The sequence below is a fragment of the Euprymna scolopes genome, chromosome 11, assembly GCF_053919585.1.
Source record: "Euprymna scolopes isolate OS-2025 chromosome 11, ASM5391958v1, whole genome shotgun sequence".
In the NCBI taxonomy this organism is placed as follows: Eukaryota; Metazoa; Mollusca; class Cephalopoda; order Sepiida; family Sepiolidae; genus Euprymna; species Euprymna scolopes.
The window spans coordinates 100,414,623-100,438,904 of record NC_136492.1 but is presented as its reverse complement, the minus strand read 5'-3'; the positions used below and the strand labels follow the sequence as shown (position 1 = coordinate 100,438,904).

General features: G+C 31.5%; 1 protein-coding gene across 1 annotated transcript in view; it reads right to left on the bottom strand.

Moving 5' to 3' along the window:
* Positions 1 to 4,126: 4,126 nt before the first annotated feature.
* LOC145287991 (tRNA ligase complex-associated NAD(P)H dehydrogenase PYROXD1-like) overlaps positions 4,127 to 24,282 on the bottom strand; it is a 45,872-nt gene continuing 25,716 nt past the window's right edge. The window contains exons 8-14 of the mRNA XM_080135988.1: positions 21,128 to 21,213; positions 20,190 to 20,313; positions 10,533 to 10,645; positions 8,993 to 9,115; positions 7,799 to 7,936; positions 4,857 to 4,929; positions 4,127 to 4,375 (exon numbers count right to left, since the gene is read on the bottom strand). Of these exons, the coding sequence (XP_079992114.1) occupies positions 4,203 to 4,375; positions 4,857 to 4,929; positions 7,799 to 7,936; positions 8,993 to 9,115; positions 10,533 to 10,645; positions 20,190 to 20,313; positions 21,128 to 21,213 (830 nt within the window). The 3' untranslated portion in view covers positions 4,127 to 4,202. The remainder of the gene's footprint in view (positions 4,376 to 4,856; positions 4,930 to 7,798; positions 7,937 to 8,992; positions 9,116 to 10,532; positions 10,646 to 20,189; positions 20,314 to 21,127; positions 21,214 to 24,282) is intronic.

Genomic DNA, 24,282 nt, shown 5'->3' with positions numbered 1-24,282 from the left:
TGTTTCATTTTTTAAAAGGCGTGCTAAAATCAGTTTCCAGTTTGACTTTGTAATGAATAGACATGAAATATGCATCTCTAATCAAAGGGAAATTTCCTGCTTTTTCCCCACAGATAGTATTCATGGAAACTCATGGTTCTGTAGTTCAATCCCCTTTGTGAGAAGCTTGAATTGTTGGGGAATCTAATGAAAAAGTAGTTTTGGTTTTGTGCTGATATATATAACCGCTATTCTACTAAGTCCTAGGAAATGCCTCAGTCAAGGAAGATTACCTAAAAGGCCACTAACAGCATGAAGCATGCCGAGACACATTGTTTCTGCAACACTGACTGAATTGAGAAATTCTTCACTGTTGCAAATTTTGTGTCTGCAGAAGACTTTGAGGTAATTTGCCAGTTTAACTTTGATTATGAAGATCAGAAAGTCAACCAATGTGATGATTGAAAGATTATCATCTGACCATAACAGTTCTGACTTGTTTTTTTTTTTTCAGTATTGACTTTAAATATAATATTTACATTCATTTACTTGTGTATTGCAAATAAACATAATAGAAAATTTTCTTGTTTTTAATATTGTTTTCTTTTTCTATATTGCAAATAAATATTTTTTGGGTTTTTACTTATGTTCACCCCTAATAAAGCATATCACCACGCCTAGGAAAGATTAAGATGTTGGTTTACATTACATTTAAACTTCTGCATATCACTACAGTCAGGGAAGCAGGTAGCAAGAAGAAAATTCCAAAATCTTACTGTTTGAGGGAAGAAACTATTAGAGTAGAAAGCCTTCTGGCATTTAGGGACCTCAAGAGTGAAGGAGTGAGATTTTGTTACTGAGTGGGTTTGTTGGAGGTATATACATCAAGGGGCCACAAATGCAACGACTTCATCAGAGCACATTCCGTTAAAATACTTGTCACAGAGATACAACATTGTGGTGATGGGACAGGGGTTGGAGCTTAGTTGACAAAGTGGGACCTTTTATTACTAGGTTGCATTTTAGATAAACACAAGTTACGTGACATATCTATATTTTGACATCTTCTGTATATGTCAACATTACCCAAGCTCACCAAAAAAAGAGGTAGTGAGAAGCGATTCTGACAAACACTAAAATGCAAATGGCTCTAATTGCTTGTCTTCTTTTTCCTTCTCTGCTTCATTGAAATTCACTTTCCTCGCCATTTCCTAAAAATAACAATTTGTAACATCAATTTATGAACTATCAATCAAAATCTTTCCAAAGTTCAAGAAATAACATGTCTCGTATGTGAATATAGTAAAACAGCCGCACCTTAAACAGAACTCCAGCATGTCTGCTCAACATCCCCCTTCATGCCTGGCATGGAGAAGACAAAAAGACTCAATTCAACATTCATCAACCCACACACTAAGAAGAACAAGGTAAGTGTTACGAGAACAGGTCCCCTGTTCTTGTAAGTAAGTAAAAATGAAATAAGATAGTCCGAGAATTCGAACCTGGAAAGCTAGGTTTGGAATTAAGATTCAGGAGAGTTCTGATTATTAGATTTAAAATAAATAAGCAGATATGTTTGTTGAAAAGGCATTCGTTGTTTAGAAATGTTATTGTGAAAAAAAGAATTTGAAAAAAAACAATAGCAAATGTTAAACATATTGGAAAATAGGTTAGACCAAAAATAGGTTAGAGAATTCTTGTTGGAGATATGTGTGAACAGGCATGTGAGTTCAGGACATGTTGTTGGCCATGCAATGACGTCATGGCTAAGAGATGAGTTCTCAATATAGTTGGTAGTTTTAGTGAGTCAGACAGTCAGGAGAGGGTCGGGAGAGTCAGACAGACAGAGCTGACATTGGTCAGAAGGAATCTCCCTTTGGAAGTGAAAGGTTAGAAGTTGAAATCATGTAGTGACTTTGAATTCCTTGATGTGAAATCATTGACCGGTCAAGAAATAAAGGAACGTCATCATTTTGTAACTGCCGCCTTGTGTCATTCTACCAAAACAAAGGTAAAGTCAAATTGTATTTATATGAACTTGGTGTATAAAGCCATCTAAGTAATGTGTATAACTCCATTTTAAGTAATGTGTCTCCCTCAGCTATTATAAGTAATGACTGTTCCCCCTTGGTTAAAAGAACCGATCCTCCTCTCTAAAATATGTGTTAAGAAAATATATGTTATAGAAACATCCACAAACTGTATAAATGTATCTCTCTATATATCTCCCTATCAGAATTGTATTACATGTCTCTTTAAAATGTACCCTGCCCCTCTTTATATATACGCTATATATCTCTCTCCAATATGAACACACAACAAATATATAATATTCATCATCTCTTAAATATAACCCCTATGCAACATAAGCACGCATACACAATACCACACTGCCAAATACTCACATATATATATTACTGATACACACATATTATTCACTCTATGAACATTGTGATTACAATTCACTCAACTTTCTTTACTTAAAAGCATATTCATTATTGAAAGTAACTTTTGTGTTCTTAAAAAATGTTTTTTTATAAAATTTAATTTTTCTCTTTTTTTCATTTATAAAATTCTGTTTTAGTTAGCACTTGCTAACTGGTGACGCTTCTATTCCCTTAATGTTTCATTTATTTCATTTTCATATGCATGTCTATGTGTATATATATATATCTCCTTCATTTTATTTCTTTGTTAATTTAAATGTCGGTGTGGTTCTAATATCCAAAAATGGGACCATGCCACAAATTGGTGATACTGTAGTTCAGTAGAAATCCCACGGAGGCACTCCAGATTTGTATGAAAATTAAAATTACCCAAGTCTAGAAGGATTTTAAAAAATTTCATTTGTTTATACTTGTTGCTTATATAAAAGAAAAGAAAAAGGTTTTTAAACTGATTTCTGCAATGTTTCGTTAGTTTTATTTTAAAAAACTTTTTAATAAACAATGTATTTAAAATGTGATTTTATTATGCATAAAAATTGCCTTCGTCTAGAAGGATTTTTCTTTTACTGACCAACAACAGGAAAGATCAGCATCCTAAATTCACAATTCAAAAGTCGGTTTTTTATATAGAGAAATCCTATTCACAAAATGGGGCACTCTGGATTGGGTGAACAGGATATCAACATGCATAGTTTGTTTTTGTTGACTTTACTACAAATGCTTCATCTTTTTATTTTATTTTTACTATGATAAGATTTTGATGTTAATGTACTTTCTCAACCTTTTGTTTTTTGACCTTTTGTTTGTGCTTTGGTATTATTGCAATTGAGGGTTCTCAGTACGAACACACACACACACAATGAGATTCTACTTTTTTTTATATGAACATCCTGAAAAAACTTGTGGAGAAAAACAAAACCCAAAAGGAAACAGGGATTTAAGAATTAAGGTGATTTATTTTGCATATAAATTAAACCTAAAATGATCACCTACCTTCTAAGTAGATAGCTTTTGAATGACATGTAACTGTTTTAGTAAAATCTTAGCTGTAATAATATTCTTGGGGGAAGGTACCCAAACTTAGCATTAGGATTAAGGGAAAGTTTCTTTCATGGGTGAGGGAGCTGCTGTCATTTGAATTTAAGTTTAAGGAAGGTTTTTTTTTTTTCTGTTTTCCACCAAGTTTTTGATAAAGTAATATTTTTTCAATAATAACTAATTTTGTCCTCTAATCCAAAGTAATTATTTTATTTTTATTACTAACTTATCAGCATAATCTCCTCAAAAAGCATACATGTAATTTACCTTTCATTCTAGGTATATATCCTTAAACATTATTTGGTTAGACAATGGACCAGAAACAGGTGATCATTTTATATGAAACTGCAAAGTACCTACATACATATTTATTATTGCATTTATTTAGTTGAATATTACAACAGCCAAAATCATGATCAGTGGTTGTCATGTTGCAAAGCCTTCAAAAAGAAGAAAATTTTCTTGTTCAGTTTGGGAAGGGGGTCAGAAGCAATTTAACTTTTTGTTATACTGATAAGCAATGTGTACGTAAAAAAAAAAAACAGCAGACATGTAACTGTGCAAGTTACTGGTTTTGCTAACTTCTGATATAAGTAACATCATTTTCTTTGGGCTCAAACTTCCATCCTTTTTATTTATATTTGAGTATTGATAAAAAAAAATTTTTTAATTCGAAATTTAACCATTTATTTTCCATATATTTAACACATTTAAACAGATATTTTTTCCAAATTAAAATTAGTCAAAATAGTCATCAATATCAATACCAGGTTCCAATAAATTTTCTTTGAAACATGATAAATCCATTTGGTTGAGTATTAAATTTTCAAATGTCTCCTCCAAATCTGTCTCTCCAATGAGGAGAGCTCCTTGCATTCGGTTATTACTCAGCACAACTTTCACAAATTCATCTGAAATAATAAAAAAACACCATCAACCATTATTTAAAGTATAAACAAAATGTTATCAAAATTACTATCACTTATTCATTTTTGTAGAATATGATAAAAGGAAAACACCAGTTCTTTTTTATCCTAAAAGTTTTGATTGTAATGCAACTAATGAAATTCCACTTAATTTTACTTTTTTATTTGGGTTTTTAGATTTTCTTTTACAATTATTATGTGGTAAAACAAATGAAAAATGAAGATGAATCATAACCATAAATATAAAAAGAAAACAAATATTCAAATTATTAATTTTTATAAAATATTTTATTATAATTATTTTGAAATATTTTATATCATAATTTTTTTCAAATTTAGAATCCAGTTAAATCTATTTACATTATCTAAAACTGCTTACTTTTTGGCAATAAATGAAAGAAATGTGTTATAAATCCAATGAAATTACAGAATATAATAATGCATTAAATATTTTAACTCAATTTACCATCGTCTATTCTGAGTAACAATTCATAATCATTACCAAGTCCTTGCGCATTGTATTTTCCAAGGAGAACAACCTGTAAAAAAATAGTTTGAGTTTTTAATTAGATTTTGAAATAATTTCTTCAATCTATTGCATTCAATTCATGTAAAATTATTATTTCAAAGGCAGTTACTTGAATAAATTAATTTCTTATCTGCTAAAGTAGAATATGAAAGATTTAAAATAAGCAGATGTACCCAGTATTGCTTGGGTTTCTTATTTATTTCAATGTGTACTTTGTTATTTAAAGATTAAAAACATTTTTTTTTTTCGCAACCAAAGATGCTGGATAAACAATATCCTTTGTCTTTTTCAATGAAGCATATACATAAAGATGTGATCCAACTCGTGAGAAGATAGCAATATACAGTTGATCACGAGAACAGCATGGTTGTTGAAATTATAACAAGCCATCTTTAGTATTTTTCTGCCATAATTTATTGATAGATATAATACAAGATATTCTGACTGGGTACTGCAACCTTTTTAAATGAAGTGTTGCTTTAATCAGTTATATGGACATAATTGATTTTAAACAAGAATACTGACATATCGAAGATTAGTTTTTATTAAGATTTAAGATTTATTAAGAGTTGATAGATCATAAAAAATTTGGGATATTTATCAGTATGTAACTGGTATCTTTTTCTAGTAAAATATTATTGAGATCTTACAAAAGAATTAGCCAATAAAGAAGTTAAACAAAATTATTCTTAAATAATTATAAAATATTGTTGAATTTTTTTCATTTGATAATGCAGTCTTAAACCCAGGCTTTTTCACTGAAAAATAAATAATAATGAAATATAACAATAATAATAATAATAATAATTATAATAATAATACAAAAATTCTATTTTTGTTACTGAGTACATGTAAATAGCTTAGAAAATATCTGCAAACTAAGATTTAAATAAAGACATAATTTAGGGTAAGGAATCACTTTATCAACTTTATTGGAAAAACAAGTAATTTATTGGAGAAACAAGTGCAATCTTCGACATTTTGAGGGAAGTGGAGCAGTAATTTTGATCATTTAAAAATAATTCTTTAATTTACTTATTATATGACATGATCTTTAAATTGGACTATGTATTTAAATCCAAATTTAAATACTTAATTTTAGGCTGACGAGATATATAATTTTTGTTTTTTTATATTGCGTCACCGAGGTAAAATAAAACATGATTCCCACAAAGTAGGCTAATGCAGTAGTCGTTTTGGAACTGGGTGAGGATCTACTAATGTACCCTCGCCTCTTTAAAACTTGCAGAGACTTTACCGGCTGGAGATTTCGTCAAGTCTATTTTTAGACCGGATTGTGAAGCAGAAGGATAGGGGGAGACCGGAAGAGTTATTGGTTCCCCTTTCCCTTTTTTTAACTGGACACTAGGGGAAGTCGCTCTTTTCCGCTTGGGCCACCGACCTGTTGAGAGGTCTCTCTCCTCGTGAGAGGAGGAGGGGGACGACCTCTTCCCCTCATGCGAAAAGGAGATACCAATACACGAGGCATGAATGACGCAACCTTCTCCAGTCATGCGAGAGAATGCAATGAATTTACTTCCTCATGAAAGAGACGATGGCTTTTTCCCATCATGCGAAAGAGATATGGATGTGCCGAACACACGATGTGATATCTTATCCCTCACAAAAGAGACAGATATATAACGTGCGAGCAAGAAAAGAAAACACGTGAGATGGCTATCTGAACTTTTTCCGCACTGAAGGAAATATCTTGGATTAACTGCCTCGTTGTCGAATTATGAAACACACCAGCAAAAGAAAAAAAAAAGAAAAAAAAAGGGAAAACAAAAGAAACCTGTAAGTGCAAAGACTTTGATTACCCCCCCCCCAAAGGACTTTCGCTCATTTCCATATGCGTAGATATACTCCAGATTTCTTGGGTGTTCCGAAATCGGAACCACTTATGACTACATTTATGTACTGGTGAACACTACAGTCTTCACCGTCTTATAGCATATACATATATCCGAGTGAAACAAAACATGTTTTACAAAATCCCTTTGGATTGCTGTCATTTTAACAATGCATAAGCTTGTATTTAGGTGATCTTATAATCCTTTGCTAGGTCCTAGACTGAAATAACATGTTCTGCAATGTCTATCTGGTTTTCATAATTCGCTAAACACCTCAACCTAGGTTTAGGCAATTCCTTAATCCTTCACCAGGTCTCTAAACTGAAAAAACATGTGTTGCAATATACATTTGGTTCTTTTGCTCCTTTTCAGTCATCTTTGCATGAACTGACTTTGGCACATGGCATGTGGGTTGATATGCCACAGATTCATATTATAGGTCAGTTAACAATCTCTAGTGCATTGAGTGTTTGTCGCAAGCACTGACTAAGGCATAGAATGATTCTCTGAAAATCTTTTTTGTCATGCATGGCTTTTTTTTCTCGCTAATACTGTTCCATTCTGTTTCCCTAGAATCACCCATTTTCATTATGATTTTTCCTTCCTTTTTACTTTTGGAATTGCAGAGAGAGAGAGAGAGAGAGAGAGAGAGAGAGCATGAGAGAGAGAGAGATGGATGGAAGGGTTCTTTGTGTAGACTGTTTCTGTTATCATGTTAGTTCAGGGGCAAATGGAGGAGTTGGGTACTGGCTGACTATCTGGTAACTCTAATTAGAAGGAGATCGTCTTCCTTTTCTGCATTATGGCCCTGCTATGATTTTATGTCACAGTAAAAGATACAACATTCAGCATAAAATTTATATAGAAAAAGTTTCAATTATGTTGTTTTTTAATCTTGCATTTTTCTAGGTTGTTTAAATATAATCAAGAAGAAAAGTAGAATCCAATTTCTATTTTTAAGAAAGAGATAAAAAAAATGGGCTAAAAGTGAAAAAACACATAAGTAGAATAAAAATAAAAAATTACCTTATGATTGAAGAATCTGGTGACATGAGCAAACAATTCAAAGCAGAAGTCCATAGATATTTCCATATTGTTTATTTCACTAACCATACACTTTGCCGCATAAGCACCCATTTGTCGAGCTTGGGTCCAAAGTCGCATCTAAAGAAATAATTCCAAAACAAAGTGATATATAAAATAAGTTCATATTTAAATTAAATACCATTCTTACATAAAATGTTTATTTTATTTTGTTCTTATTCATCACTAAAATTAACAACTGATTTAGTTTGGTGCATGGGCAGGAAAATAGAGATTCAGAAAATATTCCCCGAAGCTCATGGTATCTTATATTACAGGTTTCTCCATGGTACAGGTGACAAATCTGACTGGAGGCCGATTGTCAAATTGTAATCACAAGAAGCAGTTAAAAAGTTGTTTTTCATTCAAATACCATTTTGTTTCGATTTTGCTAAACAAACAAGATTTATTATCTTAAACTACTTAAAGGAATATTTGCATTTAAAGTATAACTTTTTAATTTTCAAATTTTATTTATTTTGACTTGCTATATTTAATAATAATTCATTTACTATTCGTGTAACCACATTAGTTAATAAATTCAGTTAAAATCTTTTTTCTGTTAAAATATTATGTGGATGATACAAGACTTCTTAATTATGTTTTTGTTTTGTTATCAGTTTCCAAGAAAAATATGTAATATTATTTTGGAAATCTTAAAAAATACCATTCAACATTATTTGAAAACAAGTTTTTATCTCATAAAATGACTAAATTCAAGGGATTTTTGTTGACGAAAAGTATGTTTAATTTAAATTAAAAAAAATTACCATGACTGTTTCTATATGCTAATTCAAATTCTAAAATGACTATTTAGTAAAACTTGTTAGAGATATTTTCAAGATGGTTGAATGATGAATGACTTTTATAAAGATATTTTTTGGCATACTTTTTACCCTTCCAAAATCGATAATTTATTTTCTGCATATTTATTTGTTGTATGAAAAAAAAAAATTTTTTTTAAATATTCTTCATGACCAGAATGATCATCTTCAACAAGCAATTAAACCAGTTGTATGTTGCAGTTAGAAGAGATATAAACATACCTATCATAAACCAAAAAAAAAAACAGTCAAATAGAAAATAGGCAAAAGTAAATAAATAAAATAATCAGAAAATAAAACAGTTCAAATTTACCTGAAACCAATGTTCAGCCATTTCCCATGATGCATTACAAAGATCTCCAGCAGAAAACACATTTGGAATATTAGTCTGCATTTTAGAATTAACTTTGATTCCACCATCATTGGCAAGATCAAACTAAATAAATAAAAAAGAGGAATAATGCACCATGTTCAAAACGTATTAAATTTAAAAGCGAATATTTTGGTATAATTATTAATCCTCTTCATCTTCAAAATATTTACATAAAAAGGGTAACAGAAGTATATCATATTTAAACTGTTTACATGTTCATTATTATGATTTATAACTTAATACAGTGTGGAACGATAAAATTGTCGTCCCAGAAAAGACAACATGATTCCATTTCTGTGAAAACTGGTCCTCTTTTTTTGTTGCAGATCATCTACTAGTTAGCTAGTTGTGTACAAATCCCAAGAGCAATAGAAGGTTTCTATCATGTCTGAAAGTGACACAATGTTTAACAAGTGAGATCAGAGATGCATCGCTGTACAACTCATGCTCTCTATCAATCCAAGTTATGACAACAGGACCATTGCCAGCACCCTCACAATGCAAATCCGGAAGGTTTAATGCTTGAGGGAACAGCTCAATGAAGTTTCCAGCCATGGTTATGGTCTTTAGTGTGGTTTCAAGTGAGGGTCACATCATGCCACTTAACATCTTTGAAGTCAGCTTTAAAGTCATTACCAAAGTGTGCGTGCAATCATATGGCTGCTGGCAGACCATGGGTGTGGCAGAAAGACTCCACGCCAGCCCACAAGTCCAAAGAGACCCAGGCTTAGCTTTCAGAAGGAGCGCTACAACTTTGTACCCTCCTCCTTCCCCGACCTGAACCCGCTGGACTACTTCGTTTGGTCATACATAGAGAACATCCCCAACATAACCTCCCACAATACCAAAGTCAGCCTGATCACCGCCATCTGCCGAGTACTTGTTGAGCTCCCACTGACTCTTGTGGAAAAGGCAAGCTCCCAGTTCCAGACCCATATCGAAGCAATGATTGAGACTGAAGACAGCTACATTGAATAGATGTCAGCTCTACTACATAATCAAGTTATCGGAATTCATTTTTTCAATAAAAGTTTTAAAATAAAGCTGTAGTGTTGTTTTCTTTAGGACAACATATTTATCGTACTTACTGAACAATTAATAGTTACAACTTAGTAAAAATTGAGTAAAGTAACTGATATATGAAATATGCAGATATGTTTATCATAACCCATTTTGGAGACTCAAATCTTACTATTTTGAAATTAATAAAAATGACTGTATTACTTCACAGATTAAAATGCTTTAGGCTCCCAGTTTCTTTTGGAGTTCTGATGAATTCTAAGTAACACAAAACTGATAAGTTGCTTAATATTCTAACACTATCCTAGGATGGGAACATAAATTTCTTAAGTTCTTCAATTTTCCCAGGCAAAGCTTATAGACAAATCCTGCTAATAAAATATCTAAGTTCATAGAAATAAAATTAAAGTCTATTTCTATGAATGCCACCACTTTAAAGAATAAAATTTAACAAACTTACAGAATTTCCTTGTAATATGACATCAGTGTTTGGCATGACACCAGTGGCACTCACGAGAAAATCACATCCATAGATTTTTCCATTTGACAATGAAACATATATTGGCCAATCATCTAAAAAAAAATAAATAGAAATGATTAAATTCATTTCAATCATGTTATGATATTTGGTATTAAAAATGTAACAAACTTTTGTTGAAAATTATAGTCATCATATGATAGTGATCACTTCTAAATTTCTAATTCTAAGCATGAAAATCATACAGCAAGTTTTATAGGATGATTTTGAAAAGACAGAAATGAACAAAAAGAAACTGACAAAAATTTATCTCCAGTACAGCCACCATTGGGGTAGAAGAGCTGTAATTAGGAATCATTCACGCTCAAGAAAAACATTGAATTGTAAGAGAATTAAAAAGCAAGACTTAATTTCAGTTTTTAATTCACTTAAAGTAGAAAAGAAATTTTGTGAAAGATGAAACAAATAGCAATCTATTTTAAGGACCATCAAAGTAAATTCACAGTACAAATTATTTTTATTCACATTGATAACTATAATAAGATAGCTACAATTTGAAAGTTCAACTTTAAGTCAAATAACTGCTCATTACTATGGGAAAATAGAAGATAATGTAGAACTTTACTAGGAATGTTAGTACAAATTTGAACCATCCTAAATCAAAGTTTACAAGAAAAAAAATATGACCTGTTGGGTCACTCATTGAGCTTTGGTTAGCTTGTTTGAACCAAGAAAAGGTTGATTTTTAAAACCAATCTTCAAATATATAAAATTATATCAACTGACTTTTTGATCACAGACCTCCCTATTGATAGTTGATAGAGACGCTGAATCTCTACGGTTCCAGGTAAGAATCGTCTGAAGATAGCGGTTTCAATTCTACCCAAAACCGGCCAGAGGCTTACTTGGCCAAAACGTGGTGAGACGACAACAATTATGGAAGGCAGTAATTGCAGTGGATGCAGTCAGGAGATTCAAAGTACCTATCCCGTCACAGTTACCACCTGATGAAGGCCAGACGAATATATGGCCGAAATGTCATGAAACAACTAAGAAAAGATGAGGATAATAGTCGGCAATAAATAAAAAATTAATAAATAATACTCATCTCAATAATGAATTAAATAATATATTTTGAATTACCTTTGTCAGGTGACATAAGCAACAGAAGTTAATTATCTCCTCTGTCAACTTATCTCTTTTTTTAGTAAGTGCAATATAGTGATTTCGCTTCATTTCACTAATTTCTGTTTTCATTAATAATTATTTTTCTACCTTATAGTTTTGTGTAATTTTTGGATATGTTACTATTTGTGCCATGACAATTATGTAGGTACTATCTGTTTCACTTGAAATTCAATATTTCAATTAATTCGTTAAATAAAGAAGTACCTGCTTTTTTCTTTGTACAGTTACAGGTTAAATAGTATTAATACTTATCGTGCTATTTCACTTTGTTTAGAATGGACTATTTGAATTTTTTAATTCTTTTCTATCTTTATTACTTTTTATTGCTTATATATAGTGACCACCAAATTTATGGAGTATTTTTGATTTTCGTAACAGCCTGTCTTTAAAAATCGACCAAAATCAAGTAATTATCTAATCAATATAAAATTTTCACCAATTAATAGATAAACAATGCACGCATATGCGTGTAACTTTTTTTTCATATTCGTTGTATGAATATATTTTGGGGGACTTCATACCCCTCCCCCTTCCTCATATGTCCCTTGTTCAACCCCTTAAAGTCCAAGCGATCCATTAAGCATATACTCATTTTGTGGTAGGAAGGTTGAATGAGTGTAGAAAAATAAAAACAAAAAATAAATTTCGCAAGGTGCCTTCGATATCGAAGATTGAAATCTAAAATTTGAATGTGTTTAATTTTTTTATCTTTTGCGTTTTGAAGTGTGAGATTCATTGAATATGCTATCAATAATTATCTTTCAGATGAGGATAAAAAAAATATTTTTTTTACGAAAACGTTAAAATATGCATAGTTTTAAATCTTTAAAAATAAATTAAAATTTTAATTTTAGAATATGTAAACTTTCCATGTACTAGTACATAAAAAATCCTTTAAAGAATCGATACCAAAAAAAAAAAGAAAAAAATTTGCTTTAAAGCAGGGTGTGAAAATTATAAGTATTAATTGTATCTGCAAGTATTGTTTTACGTGAGATTTTTTTAAGATACAGTAGCCCATTACGATTACAAAAAGTTGTTACCTCCCTTTTTGAAAATTAACTATAACTATGAAGACATGGATTTCTGTAGATGATGGTTATAACATCCTAACAAGTTGCATCCCCAAGAGGTTTACCAAAAAACGGTCCATTTAAAGACCACCAAATTTTAATGAAAGTCTTTGTCAACTTGATTCATGCAAAAAAGAATTGAGGAAAATACAGTATAATCTAGTTTATGGAAAAAGAGTGTGGCTCATTTGGTTATTATTAATCAGAAAATAAGAAAGGAAAAATGATTTTAATCATGAAATTAAAAACTGACTAAAAGTGATATTAAAACTGAGAAATATAATGCCAAAAATTTATGTTTGATGTAAAAATAGAAAAAAGCAGTTTTTCTTTACTTTTAACATGTATTAGAAAAAATTTAAAGCTTGATTGATTAATTATTATGAAGGAAAAAATTATAAAGCAAAAAATAACAGATTTTACTATAAATGGTGTTTATAATTATAATTTAATTCAATTATTTAAAAAAATGCATTTGTCTGTCTAGTTACATAAGTCATGAAAATGCTTAAATAAATATTTAGACATGACTGGGTTCCCATACCTAAAATCCGAGATGGCAGCAGTAGGTAAAATGTATGAGTTCATGATAAAAAATGGAATTATTTGAATTTATTAAAATATAAGATAATTATATTCTAATATTTTTGCATATTCTTATAGCCAATCATAGCAAATTTTATTTAGACATAAAAAAGTTAGTTTAATTGATTCAAAAAACTTTTTTAAAAATATTTGTTTTATTTATATTCTATGAAGACTGAGTTAAACACGTTTTTTTGAAAAATCTAAAACTAAAAATTCTATTAAAAATTATAGAAAAGTATTATATTATTCTGCTTTTAAGATAACAAACTTCAGGGTTTTATCTTTCCTGATAAAACCAAATGTTGTTCAGAAATAATGTGATTTTCATAGATTTTAATAAGCTTTAGAAAAAGCAGTTTTCGTTCAATTGGCGGTCACTACTTATATATAGAGAGAGAGAAAGAGAAGCTAGAATGGTTGTTACCATATAAAATAAAAACAGGAAAGGAAGTGCAAACAATATACAGTCACAGATGGTAGTGATAGAAGCTTAGTAAGAGAAAGGTGTCTTGGTGAGTTAATTATGAATTCCAACTAATCAGATCAAAATTAAAAAGATTCCCTCCCAAAACTACTGAATATTTTAGTGTGTGATTAAAATATATAAGAAAAAACCTTAGTGAAACAAACATTGATTAACCCAGCCTTTTTATTATTATTATTATTATTATTATTATTATTATTATTATTATTTCAATAATCGATATAAATAAAAATGTAAAATTATGTTTGTTACTAATCAATAATCTAAAAAACTACTGAACCGATTGGCTCAACATTTTGTGAAAGGGCGTTTTTAAAAATTTAAGACAAAAAAATTATACAGTATTGAAAAAATTATACAGTATTAAAAAAAAAATTTTTTTCGAAATTGTTTCTTCTTGGTGAAAGTCGATCAGTTTGAACAAAAAAAAAAATTCATTTTTTTTGTCATTTTTTTCTTAGCGATTGTTTTACTATTTCACTTTACACTAATATGGTTTATTTTTATATATTTACTATCGAATAATAATGATAATAATAATAAAAAATTCCTACGTCTCAAAAAATGCCAAAAAATATCTTTGTCAAACGCATAAAAACTGTTTTTACCAATCGCATATTCGTTGCAGTAGTGATCAGTATTTTTAAACGTTAAATTAACAAATATATGCGTTTATATTTCCTACACAATCACATTGCAACATAAAAAAAAATTATATTTTAAAAATTTATTTTAAATGCTGCAATATAACCGTGTAAGAAACAAATGAATAATGATTATTGATTACTGAACTTGCCGGTATATTGTTTTTTTACCCATTGCGTATTCGTATTTGCACCTCTAGAAAGGAACAAAATTTTAAATTGACGCAGTCTAAAAGGATTTCTCCTTCATTGATCATAGTTCATCCTCTATTTTTCTGTGACTCTGCATCCATCTCCTCCCCTCTGTTTCTCTCTATCACTGAGCTCCTTTCTCTCTCACTCCTTTTATATCTCTCTCCCCTTTCTCTCTTTTTCTGTCTCTAACTCTCTCTCCCTCTCTCTGTCTTTCAATCCCTCTATCTTCCTCTCTTTCTCTATCTTCCTCTCTATCTATCCCTTTCTAATCCCTCATCCTATTTTAGTCACCTACATTACTTACAGTGATTAAGGCATTGTCAAAATATGATTAAATCCTGTTAGGGTTGGTGTTCCTTAATAGAAGCGCTGGTTGAGTTTGAATAAAATACATATTAGATACGTTTGAAGAAAACAACAAACGGACTTCTACTTGCTGATTCTATGCTCCAACAACAACATGGCAAGAAAGAAAAAAAAGACATACTGAAGATGAAGTGTAGCTTCGAAATATATTTATAAATTCCAATATAAATTCCAAACAAAATAAATAACTATTTTGTAATAATGTGTTGTTTCGGCTTCAAACGTATCTAATACATATTTTATATCTAATACATATTTTATTTTATATGATTAAATCCTGTTTTAGTTACTTAAATTACTTACAGTGAAAATAGAAAGCTATTTGAAAATTACTGCTAATTAGAACGCACCAGAAGGAACTGGTAAAACCTTTCTAATTAATTTGATTTTGACCGCCATTCGATCACAAAATGACACAGCCTTAGCTCTTACTTCATGCAGAATAGCTGCGACCTTACTACCAGGTAGAAGAACTGCTCATTCTGCTTCGAAATTACTATTAAACATTTAATTTTTCAAAACTCCCATGTTCAATATTTCCAAAATCATCTAGCATATGAAAAATATTGCAGAAATGCAGACTTATTGTTTAGGGTGAATGCACAATGGCACACAAAAAATCACTTGAGGCTCTTGATCGATCCTTGCAAGTTTGTAGTGTAATTCGAATATGCCGGTAGCTGAATACCTGATGCTTTGCCAGGACTATCAAAGGTATTTTTTATTGTGACGCTATCACTAGATGGGATGCCTACACGGCTTAAGAGGGTCCCATCTACCCTCGAGAAAAGGATAGACCGCGCCAGTTTCTGAACCTGATATTTTATCTCACGGTATATACAGCGCCTCGCCTTCCCAAATGGTCACCCATCTGGTACTGGCCAGGCTCAACCGGTGTGTCAACGTGATTGTGCCGTATTACATTAAACATTAGATATTAAACTTAACTCAAAATATGTATGTCCAGTTGCAAAAAGATCGAGTTGCAGAGAAATTTTCGCATCAATTGTTGGAAAATGAGAACAGACAAGTGCCGGTTGATCAGAGTTAAGGGAAATTTCATTGCCTCATAACTTCTGTAATTTAGTTACATCAAAAGGAGAGTTGGTAAAAAAGGTTTCTCCAGATATTCAAATTAATTATAAGAATTCGAGTTGGCTGAGTGAAGAGCTATTCTTGCAGCTCAAAACAAAGACATCCATGAACTGAACAATATTATTCAGCTTAAAATTCCAAGTCAGGTAGTCACATATAAGTCCGTTGACACTGTTGTGGAAGCAGATGAAGTGGTTAATTATTCAACAGAATTTTTGAATTCACTAAATTTGCCAGGGATGCCACCGCATGTACTGCAATTGAAAATTGGCATACCAATTATCATGTTGCGAAATATAAATCAACCCAAGCTTTGCAATGGCACATGGGTTGCAGTAAAAAAATTAATGAACAACATCATAGAAGCAACAATCTTGACAGAACCTTTCAAAGGTGAAGATGTCCTCATTCATATATTCCTATGATTCCACCGCATATGCCATTTCAATTTAAGAGATTGCAATTCCCAATTCAATCGTCGTTTGCAATCACCATGAACAAAGCTCAGAGACAATCTTTACATTTGTGTGGCTTACATCTACACACTGACTGTTTCTCACAAGGACAATTTATGTTGTGGCAAACAAGTAAATCTCTACAACTACTCAGGAAATGGAACAACAAAAAATTGTGTATTCACAAGTGCTGGGAAATTAAGCATATAAGAAACATGCATTTTCTCATTATCAAATTTTTTTTCTATTTTGCCAAATTGAGCCACAGCAACACTTGGCAGGGTACAACTAGTAATAATAATAATAGCAACAGTTGAAAAATGTGAAGAATGAAATCGCAATTAAATTCAAGCAAACCCAAGATGTGGTGAAAGTGAACAAGGAGTAAAGTTCAAAAACAATGTAGGAAAATTCTCAGACCAACAGGGATATTGGATGAAAAATTTTACTAATTTGCATGAAAGAATTGCATCTTAAATTGATGGAATTTCGATTGATGTAATTCCTGAATAGAGCAAGTATGGATGAACAGTGCTCTGCCAGAAGGATACATCAAAGGGCACTGCAGTTGATAACTATCAGCCCATCACCTGCATTCCATTAATGTAGAAACTGCTGACAGGCATTTTAGCATATGAGATTTACCAATATCTGGAACAGCAAGAGATCTTATCTGAGGAACAAAAGGGATGTAGTAGAGGGACGAAAGATCAATTGCTTATTAATAGGACAATACTTTGGGATTGTAAGAGAAGATTCACAAATTTGTTACGATTGTTTGTCGAAGAGAGTTACTTAGTTTGTCCATGTCGAGGAGACGTTTCGAGAACAGTTGTCACGTCCTGGAAATGGTAACCAGCTCCCCGGATATTAGACATGATCAAATGCCAGGCACATCCCTTAACATAAAGAAGTTGGTATGGCGTCAGCTATAACCAGTTGGTGGGTCTCTTCTTGATGTCATTACGGACAGAGTTTTAGCATCATTGTTGATAACAGAAACCGTTAAGCTAAAATTGAACACTGCATAGAAGAAGCGAACAAGGCATTTTGTTTATAAAAAAATAAAATTATTTTACATTTAATACTGACGGAGCATATTTAAATTCAGTAATTGTCAACCCACGTCCATAGTCACTTGCAACCAAAACAAAACTGCTATGTGGCCATCATGCATGGAATCGAAGCCTCGACTGTTTATTCAATACAATTCTTTTCTCTTTGCAAGAGAGGGAAAAAGAGAAATATACGTTTTAACACATATGCTTTGTTTTTCAAGTTCAGATGTGAATATGCAAGGTTGACCTTTCACTGCGCACCCAATTACATAAACAGCTGTCAATCTTCCTGTGCCAAGAGTATCAACCTTTAAAAATATGCACTCACTGAAAAGTGTGTGTTTGGCATAAGGCTCAAACTGTGGAGGACCTCAAGGCTCTCAGCCTTCACCGTGAGCCTGAGAAACAGATTCCAAGTACTGCAGAAGCTTACCATCAAGGACACCAATGCTCACACCACAACCTTATGGAAACATACCAAGAAGTGCTTGGGCCAAAGAAGAACCAACACAAAGACTGGATTTCTATGGACAACTTACAGAAAATTCAAGCCAGAAGATTCAAGAAAAAAGCAGTCAATGAGAGCCGTACAAGAGGCAGCCCAATCAGGATACACACATGCCCACAGGGAAGTGAGGAGAAGTGTAAAGAAAGACAAGAGAGACTATATAGACAGTGATGTTGATATGTGAAAAGAAAAGAGGGAGGATCAGGACTAATAGGTGTAGAAGAATGCATGAAAGAAAAAGTAGTCTAAAAGTTTGCATCGCCAACTGTAAGGAAAAGCTTATAAAAAGTGTGTCAAAATTTGAACAATTGCAAGCAATCTAACTATTAAGAAGCAAGGAATTTAAGGAAAAAAATGAACAAAAATTGAAAGACAACAAAGAAAAAAAACCTGGTGATGGTTGTCAAAATGTGACTGTAAGGTTAAGATGGAAGCTTTAATATATGCCGCACAGGAGCAAGCATTCAGGACAAATTATGCGAAGTATCATATCGATAAAACAGCTGAAAGCCTCCTGTCGACTATGGAGAATGTAAAACACTTTGTTAATAGTTGTGAGAAGTTAACTCAAAAAGAGTACAAGAGGTGTCATGACAATATTACGAGAAAAGTCCATTGGGGTATATGTAAGAAAAGTTGGAATGAAGTGAAAAATGGTACAAGCATATTTCAGTAGGCGTGGTGGAGAGTGATAATGTGAAATTATTGTGGGATATGAATATCTATTTGGATAATTTGACTGAAGTAAAGAGACCGGATTTAATCTTGTTAGGCAATAATGATTGATACAGAAATACCAGCTGATGTGAATGTGGAGGAAAAAAGAAAAGGAGAAGTTCGAAAAGTATCAAGAGTTGAAAAGGTAGATAAAAAGATTGAAGGAGGTAGAAGTTGTACCTGTTGTGATGCAAGCCCTGGAGAGTGTGACAAAAGGATTTGACAAGTAGATTGAGAAAATTGGGATCCATTACAATGTTGGAGTACTTCAGAAGACTGCCTTGTTGGGAAATGCCAGAATCTTGTACTGGAGGTCTGAGAAAAGAAGATGCTGATAACCTATGGTTATTTGTTCTCATCCATCAATCAGTATAAAATCGGAAATAACAGCCAGACACAAAATGTGACAACAGAAATAATAATAATAATAATAATAATAATAATAGATAACACTAATTATCAGGGGAGTATGAATTGCATAATGGATACCAACATAAACAAGGCTAAGTTCAACCCCAATTGGGTCTGTTGTATTTAAGTTTGGTTTGGTTTATAGCATATCAACCATTTATAGATTATTTAATGTTAAATGTAATTTTGCTGGTAGAATAATTATTTTATATTTCTAGAAATATTTGCCTTTAGAAAACATCACTTTTTGGCAATCGTCTTTATTCTTAACACAATTGCTACTATTTTTCTAGTATCTATTTGGGAGGAAAAATAAAAAAGAGAACTAAGGTTTTTATTTTTAAAAGAATTAGATTGAATAATTGGATTGAGGATGAACTTATATATACTACGGCATGACATGAGCAGCCAATTGATTGCAAAAAGTTTTTGAAGCAAAAAAACGGAGAGACAAGTTATTCCAGAACAAATGAAAATCCCGAACTTTCTATGACCCAATACAACTTGTATGCTGAAATGTATATAAAACCGTTTCGTTTTGAAATGCCTTTTTTCTTGATTATTATTCCCAGGTCGGTTTCTAGACCGTACCAACACTCCCGTCTTCTTATTAATTTCGACAACTCCCCAAAAGGGGGACCCGCCGAAATGGTGACCTACCCAATAAGAGTTACATTATAGTAACTGCCATAAGTTAGGCCTTTCTGAACTCCCGTGTAGCTTTGGCTGAATTGGATTGTTGCAAGTCACCAGACTACAAACTGCTCAGCCACCAGGATCCCATCCTAATGCATCACAATTTTCTTAAGAGAAACTAAACAGAAGTACAAATAAATGAAAAAAAATTGTTGTTTTACACTTTTCATCATTATGATCATCGAGAGGAGATGAAGTTGGCTCCAGAGAAGCTGCTTTTAGTTCTTCTGCTGTTAAAAGTCTCTCAACTTCCACCTTGTATTCCATATGTACATTTTTAGTAATCTATCCCAAAAAAAAAAAAAGAAAGAAAAAAATGGTATAACAGAATTAAACATTATTTTAAGAATATAACAATAAATGTAGTAAATAATTAAAAATTTTATAAAAGAAAATATTAAAAATTTATCCAAAAAATATTTTACTCATTAATCAAATACATTTTGTGAATTAATATTATTGCCTTTGTTTTTAGGTAATTCCTTTATTTTAACAGGTAAAATGAATATATATATATATATATATATATATATATATATATATATATATATATATATCCTAGCAGAAGTACCCGTCGTTGACTGGGTTCAAAAACAGCCTACAGAAAATGGACTGTGATTGATGAAAGTATGATAGGTTATGAAAAGGAAGGGTTGTAAATTTGGGTTGAATTTGGGAGTATCAAAACCAAAGCAAAATATTATATTTTTTTGAATGAAATTTAACTGTATATATATATATATATATATATATATATATATATATATATATATATATATATATATATATATATATATATATATATACTAACAGTTCAGCCTGGCTTTGCTCATGCCCTATGTACTTTTCATAACTTATGTGCATATGTACATATATATTAAAAAGTTTGACTCATGTCCAGGTAATCTACATCTTAAATTTCAAGTATTTAAACCCAAAATTGGCAAAGGAGTTTATTATTAGATTGGAACTGATAGAAACTTTAATTTCAATATTTAAGTACTTGATACAATTTGACAACCAATTTCTAGAAGCCAGAATCACAAACAAAACAACTTTGTCAAAATAAATACAGATATAATTTAGAAATGATACATACTTTTAGGTTACTGGACATGGTCAAAGTTGAAGCCCAATCAGGCCCAAGTGCGCCACCCATTTCATCTGTTTTAGAATTATCACTTTCTATAGAAAGAAAAAAATTTGTTTTAAATTGTTGCTAAGAGGTTTCTTTAAAATAATTCATCAAAATTTCAAGGATTTTTAAATGTTCTATTTATTAATGCTTCATTTAAAAACCATGCAAGGATAAAGATTAATGAGATGAACAGATTGTCAGTTAAATGATGAGGAATATTATGAGTGGATTGAAAATGATGAAAGGAGCGACTATGTTATAATGAGCAACAAAATAATCCTGTGGTAATGTGTTCTATGGATAGGAAATTCTTGAAAAGAAACTCTGTTCATGGAAATCCATTTTAATGTTGGACACACAGAGGAAGAAAGAAAAATTCTTTGTGGTTGTGGTCGGAAGAAGAATTCTTGCTGTGAATATCTTACAAGGATGAACCACAGAATGAAGTTGAACATCTTTGATCAAAATAAACAATAAAGTAGAGAGAGACTAGCAATATTTCTTCCGTGAGAAAATGACTATCACAGGCAGAGGAAATCATCCCCGATATCAAGCAATACTTCATCTTAGGATGTATCCAACTCTGCCTAAGTAATCAAGTACTTTCTGAAATGGTAGAATGATTCAACTATTTTCCCAGCAACTTTAGCAACAGTCTTTCATTTTAGATATCTGTAGTGAGAGTTTTAGGATTTTATCAAAATGAGCTTCCTTAGTGAGAAAGCGATTCACTTCTGCTGGAGCAAAACAAGGATCTGAGCATTGATGGTAAAAGGAAGATTTTGGAGGCATTCTCCATTGTAACATGTGCTCAGAAGACAAAACTTAGCAAAATTCTGATCATCAATGATTTTAAAGTGCTCCCATAAACAGTGTTTCTTTGTAAATAATGTCAGAATATAATTTTGAAGACTATAGTTGATCCCAAGTGCTAGGAAGTAGCAGAGCACAGAGAAAAGAAAAAAAATATACAACAAAAGTAAAGGAAGTATGTCATAACCAAAGAAACAGAAAATAGAATTTGTCATTAGACAATCTCCATATACATTTTGATTGCAGAACTTCCCCTCTGAACCAAAGTATTGTGTTTTCAACAACAGATGCCACATACAAATTTATTATGTCTAGACTATTAGCCATTATCTTATGTAACTTTGAACAACATTTAAAACACATTTAGTCGTTATAATAAAATCTTACATTTCATCCTAGGAGCAACACCATCACAATCACAGCATTTTTAGAGGAAGTAGTTCCTATTTTTTCCTCCTAAATATTAAGTCTTCCTGCCTCCAGTCAAGATTGGGAGGAAATATACATATTCTACAGATATTGCGCTTGCATCGTTCGTAACTGGATCATAAACTCATAAACATAGCATAATCTTTTCATTTCCCAATTCAAAAATAAACAATTCTCCCTTCTCAAATTCCACCCATTCTCATTTGCTGACAATTTGATTATTCTGGAATGTACATCTTAATACATAAACATTCCAGAATTTTTAAAATATGGTGTCACCGCTCATAAACAGAAAATTAAATACTGATAACCTTACACTTACCTATGTACACATTAACAACATGCCACTAAACCCCACCCAAAAAAAACAAACCCTGAAAAAAAAAAAAAAAATGGGTACCATCGTTATTTTTCAATTTCAAAGCAGCTTAACAAACATCACGTGATGCTATCTTTTGTTTTCTTTTACTTTGTTTTTAACAGGACATTTTTTTTTCTTTAATCTTTTTGTACTTTTAATGTAGGCAATTTAAAATACTTACATTTTTTCTCTATGATTAGCTAGATTTCAGTCATGTTACTTATCTTGTCAGCATAGGTTTTCAACTATGCGAGAGAGTTGGGAAAAATATATACATAATACATATATATTTCAGCATAAGAAAAAAAAAGCGAGAGAGAGAGAGTTAGAAAGAATATATACAGAGAGAGAGAGGAAATAAAACTGTAGATATTGTTTGCTTTGTAATGTTCTTTTTAAGCCAAAGAAAAAACTACAAACATTTCACGTCGTCAACATTATTTACAAAAGTTTTTATTTCCTCTCTCCCTCTCTCTTTGCATATATATTCTTCCCAACTCCCTCTCTCTCTGTATAAATTTTTCTCAGCTCTCTCTCTCCCCCCCTCTCTCTATATATATATATTCTTCCCACCTTTTCTCTCTTGCTCGCTTTTTAGATTTCTTTTTCTGCCAAAATACAAAAACATTTTACAATGTCAACGTTATCTACACCAGTTTTTATTTCTCCTATCTCTCTTTTCACTTTTCTTTTTTTGCCAAAATAAAAAAAACAAACATTTTATAGCGTCAACATTACCTACAACAGATTTTTTTGCTCTCTCTCTCTCTAGTTCACTTTTTACAATTCTTTTTCTACCGAAATAAAAAACATACATTTTACGACGTCAACATTATCTATAACAGTTTTTATCTCCTCTCTCTCTCCCTCCTTCTGTATATCTTCTCTCTCTCTCTCTCACTCTTCCATAACTCCGATTATTATTTCTCTTGCGTGTTTCCGTGTCATGTGTTCATTTTACCATGCGGCTCGTTACGATAAATTATCACAAAAGCAAAAAAAAAATTCATCTACCTACTTTTCATTCCGCTATTACTTACGTATTCACAGATTGTCATGAAACAACAACTATAGGAGATGAGGATAACAGTCCGCAAATAACAAAAAATACATAAACTATTTTCTTTATTAATTAACTTACGGATATTTTTCTTTAACAAAAAAAAAAAAAAAAAAGGTTTGCCACATTAATTCCTTCTTAAAAAAAAAAATGAATTTTGTCTTTTTTTTTGGTGGGTGGGGGTTCATTTACACAAACTGATCCACAGTAACGCATGGCTGAACACAGCTAGTAGATAATAAGGTAGACAAAAGAAATTTGACAAGGGATTGTTGGCCCAGGCGGTAACAAAAGTGATCAAACAATAGACCTGAGATATACTTAGATTTGGTTTTTAGTTTGACAATTAGTTTTATGATACTGAGGATTGGCAACAGGTATTATGATATTTTACAATTTTATAATGTTTTATGACAGCAGTGAGTTGGACACTTTACGACAATTGACAGTAGG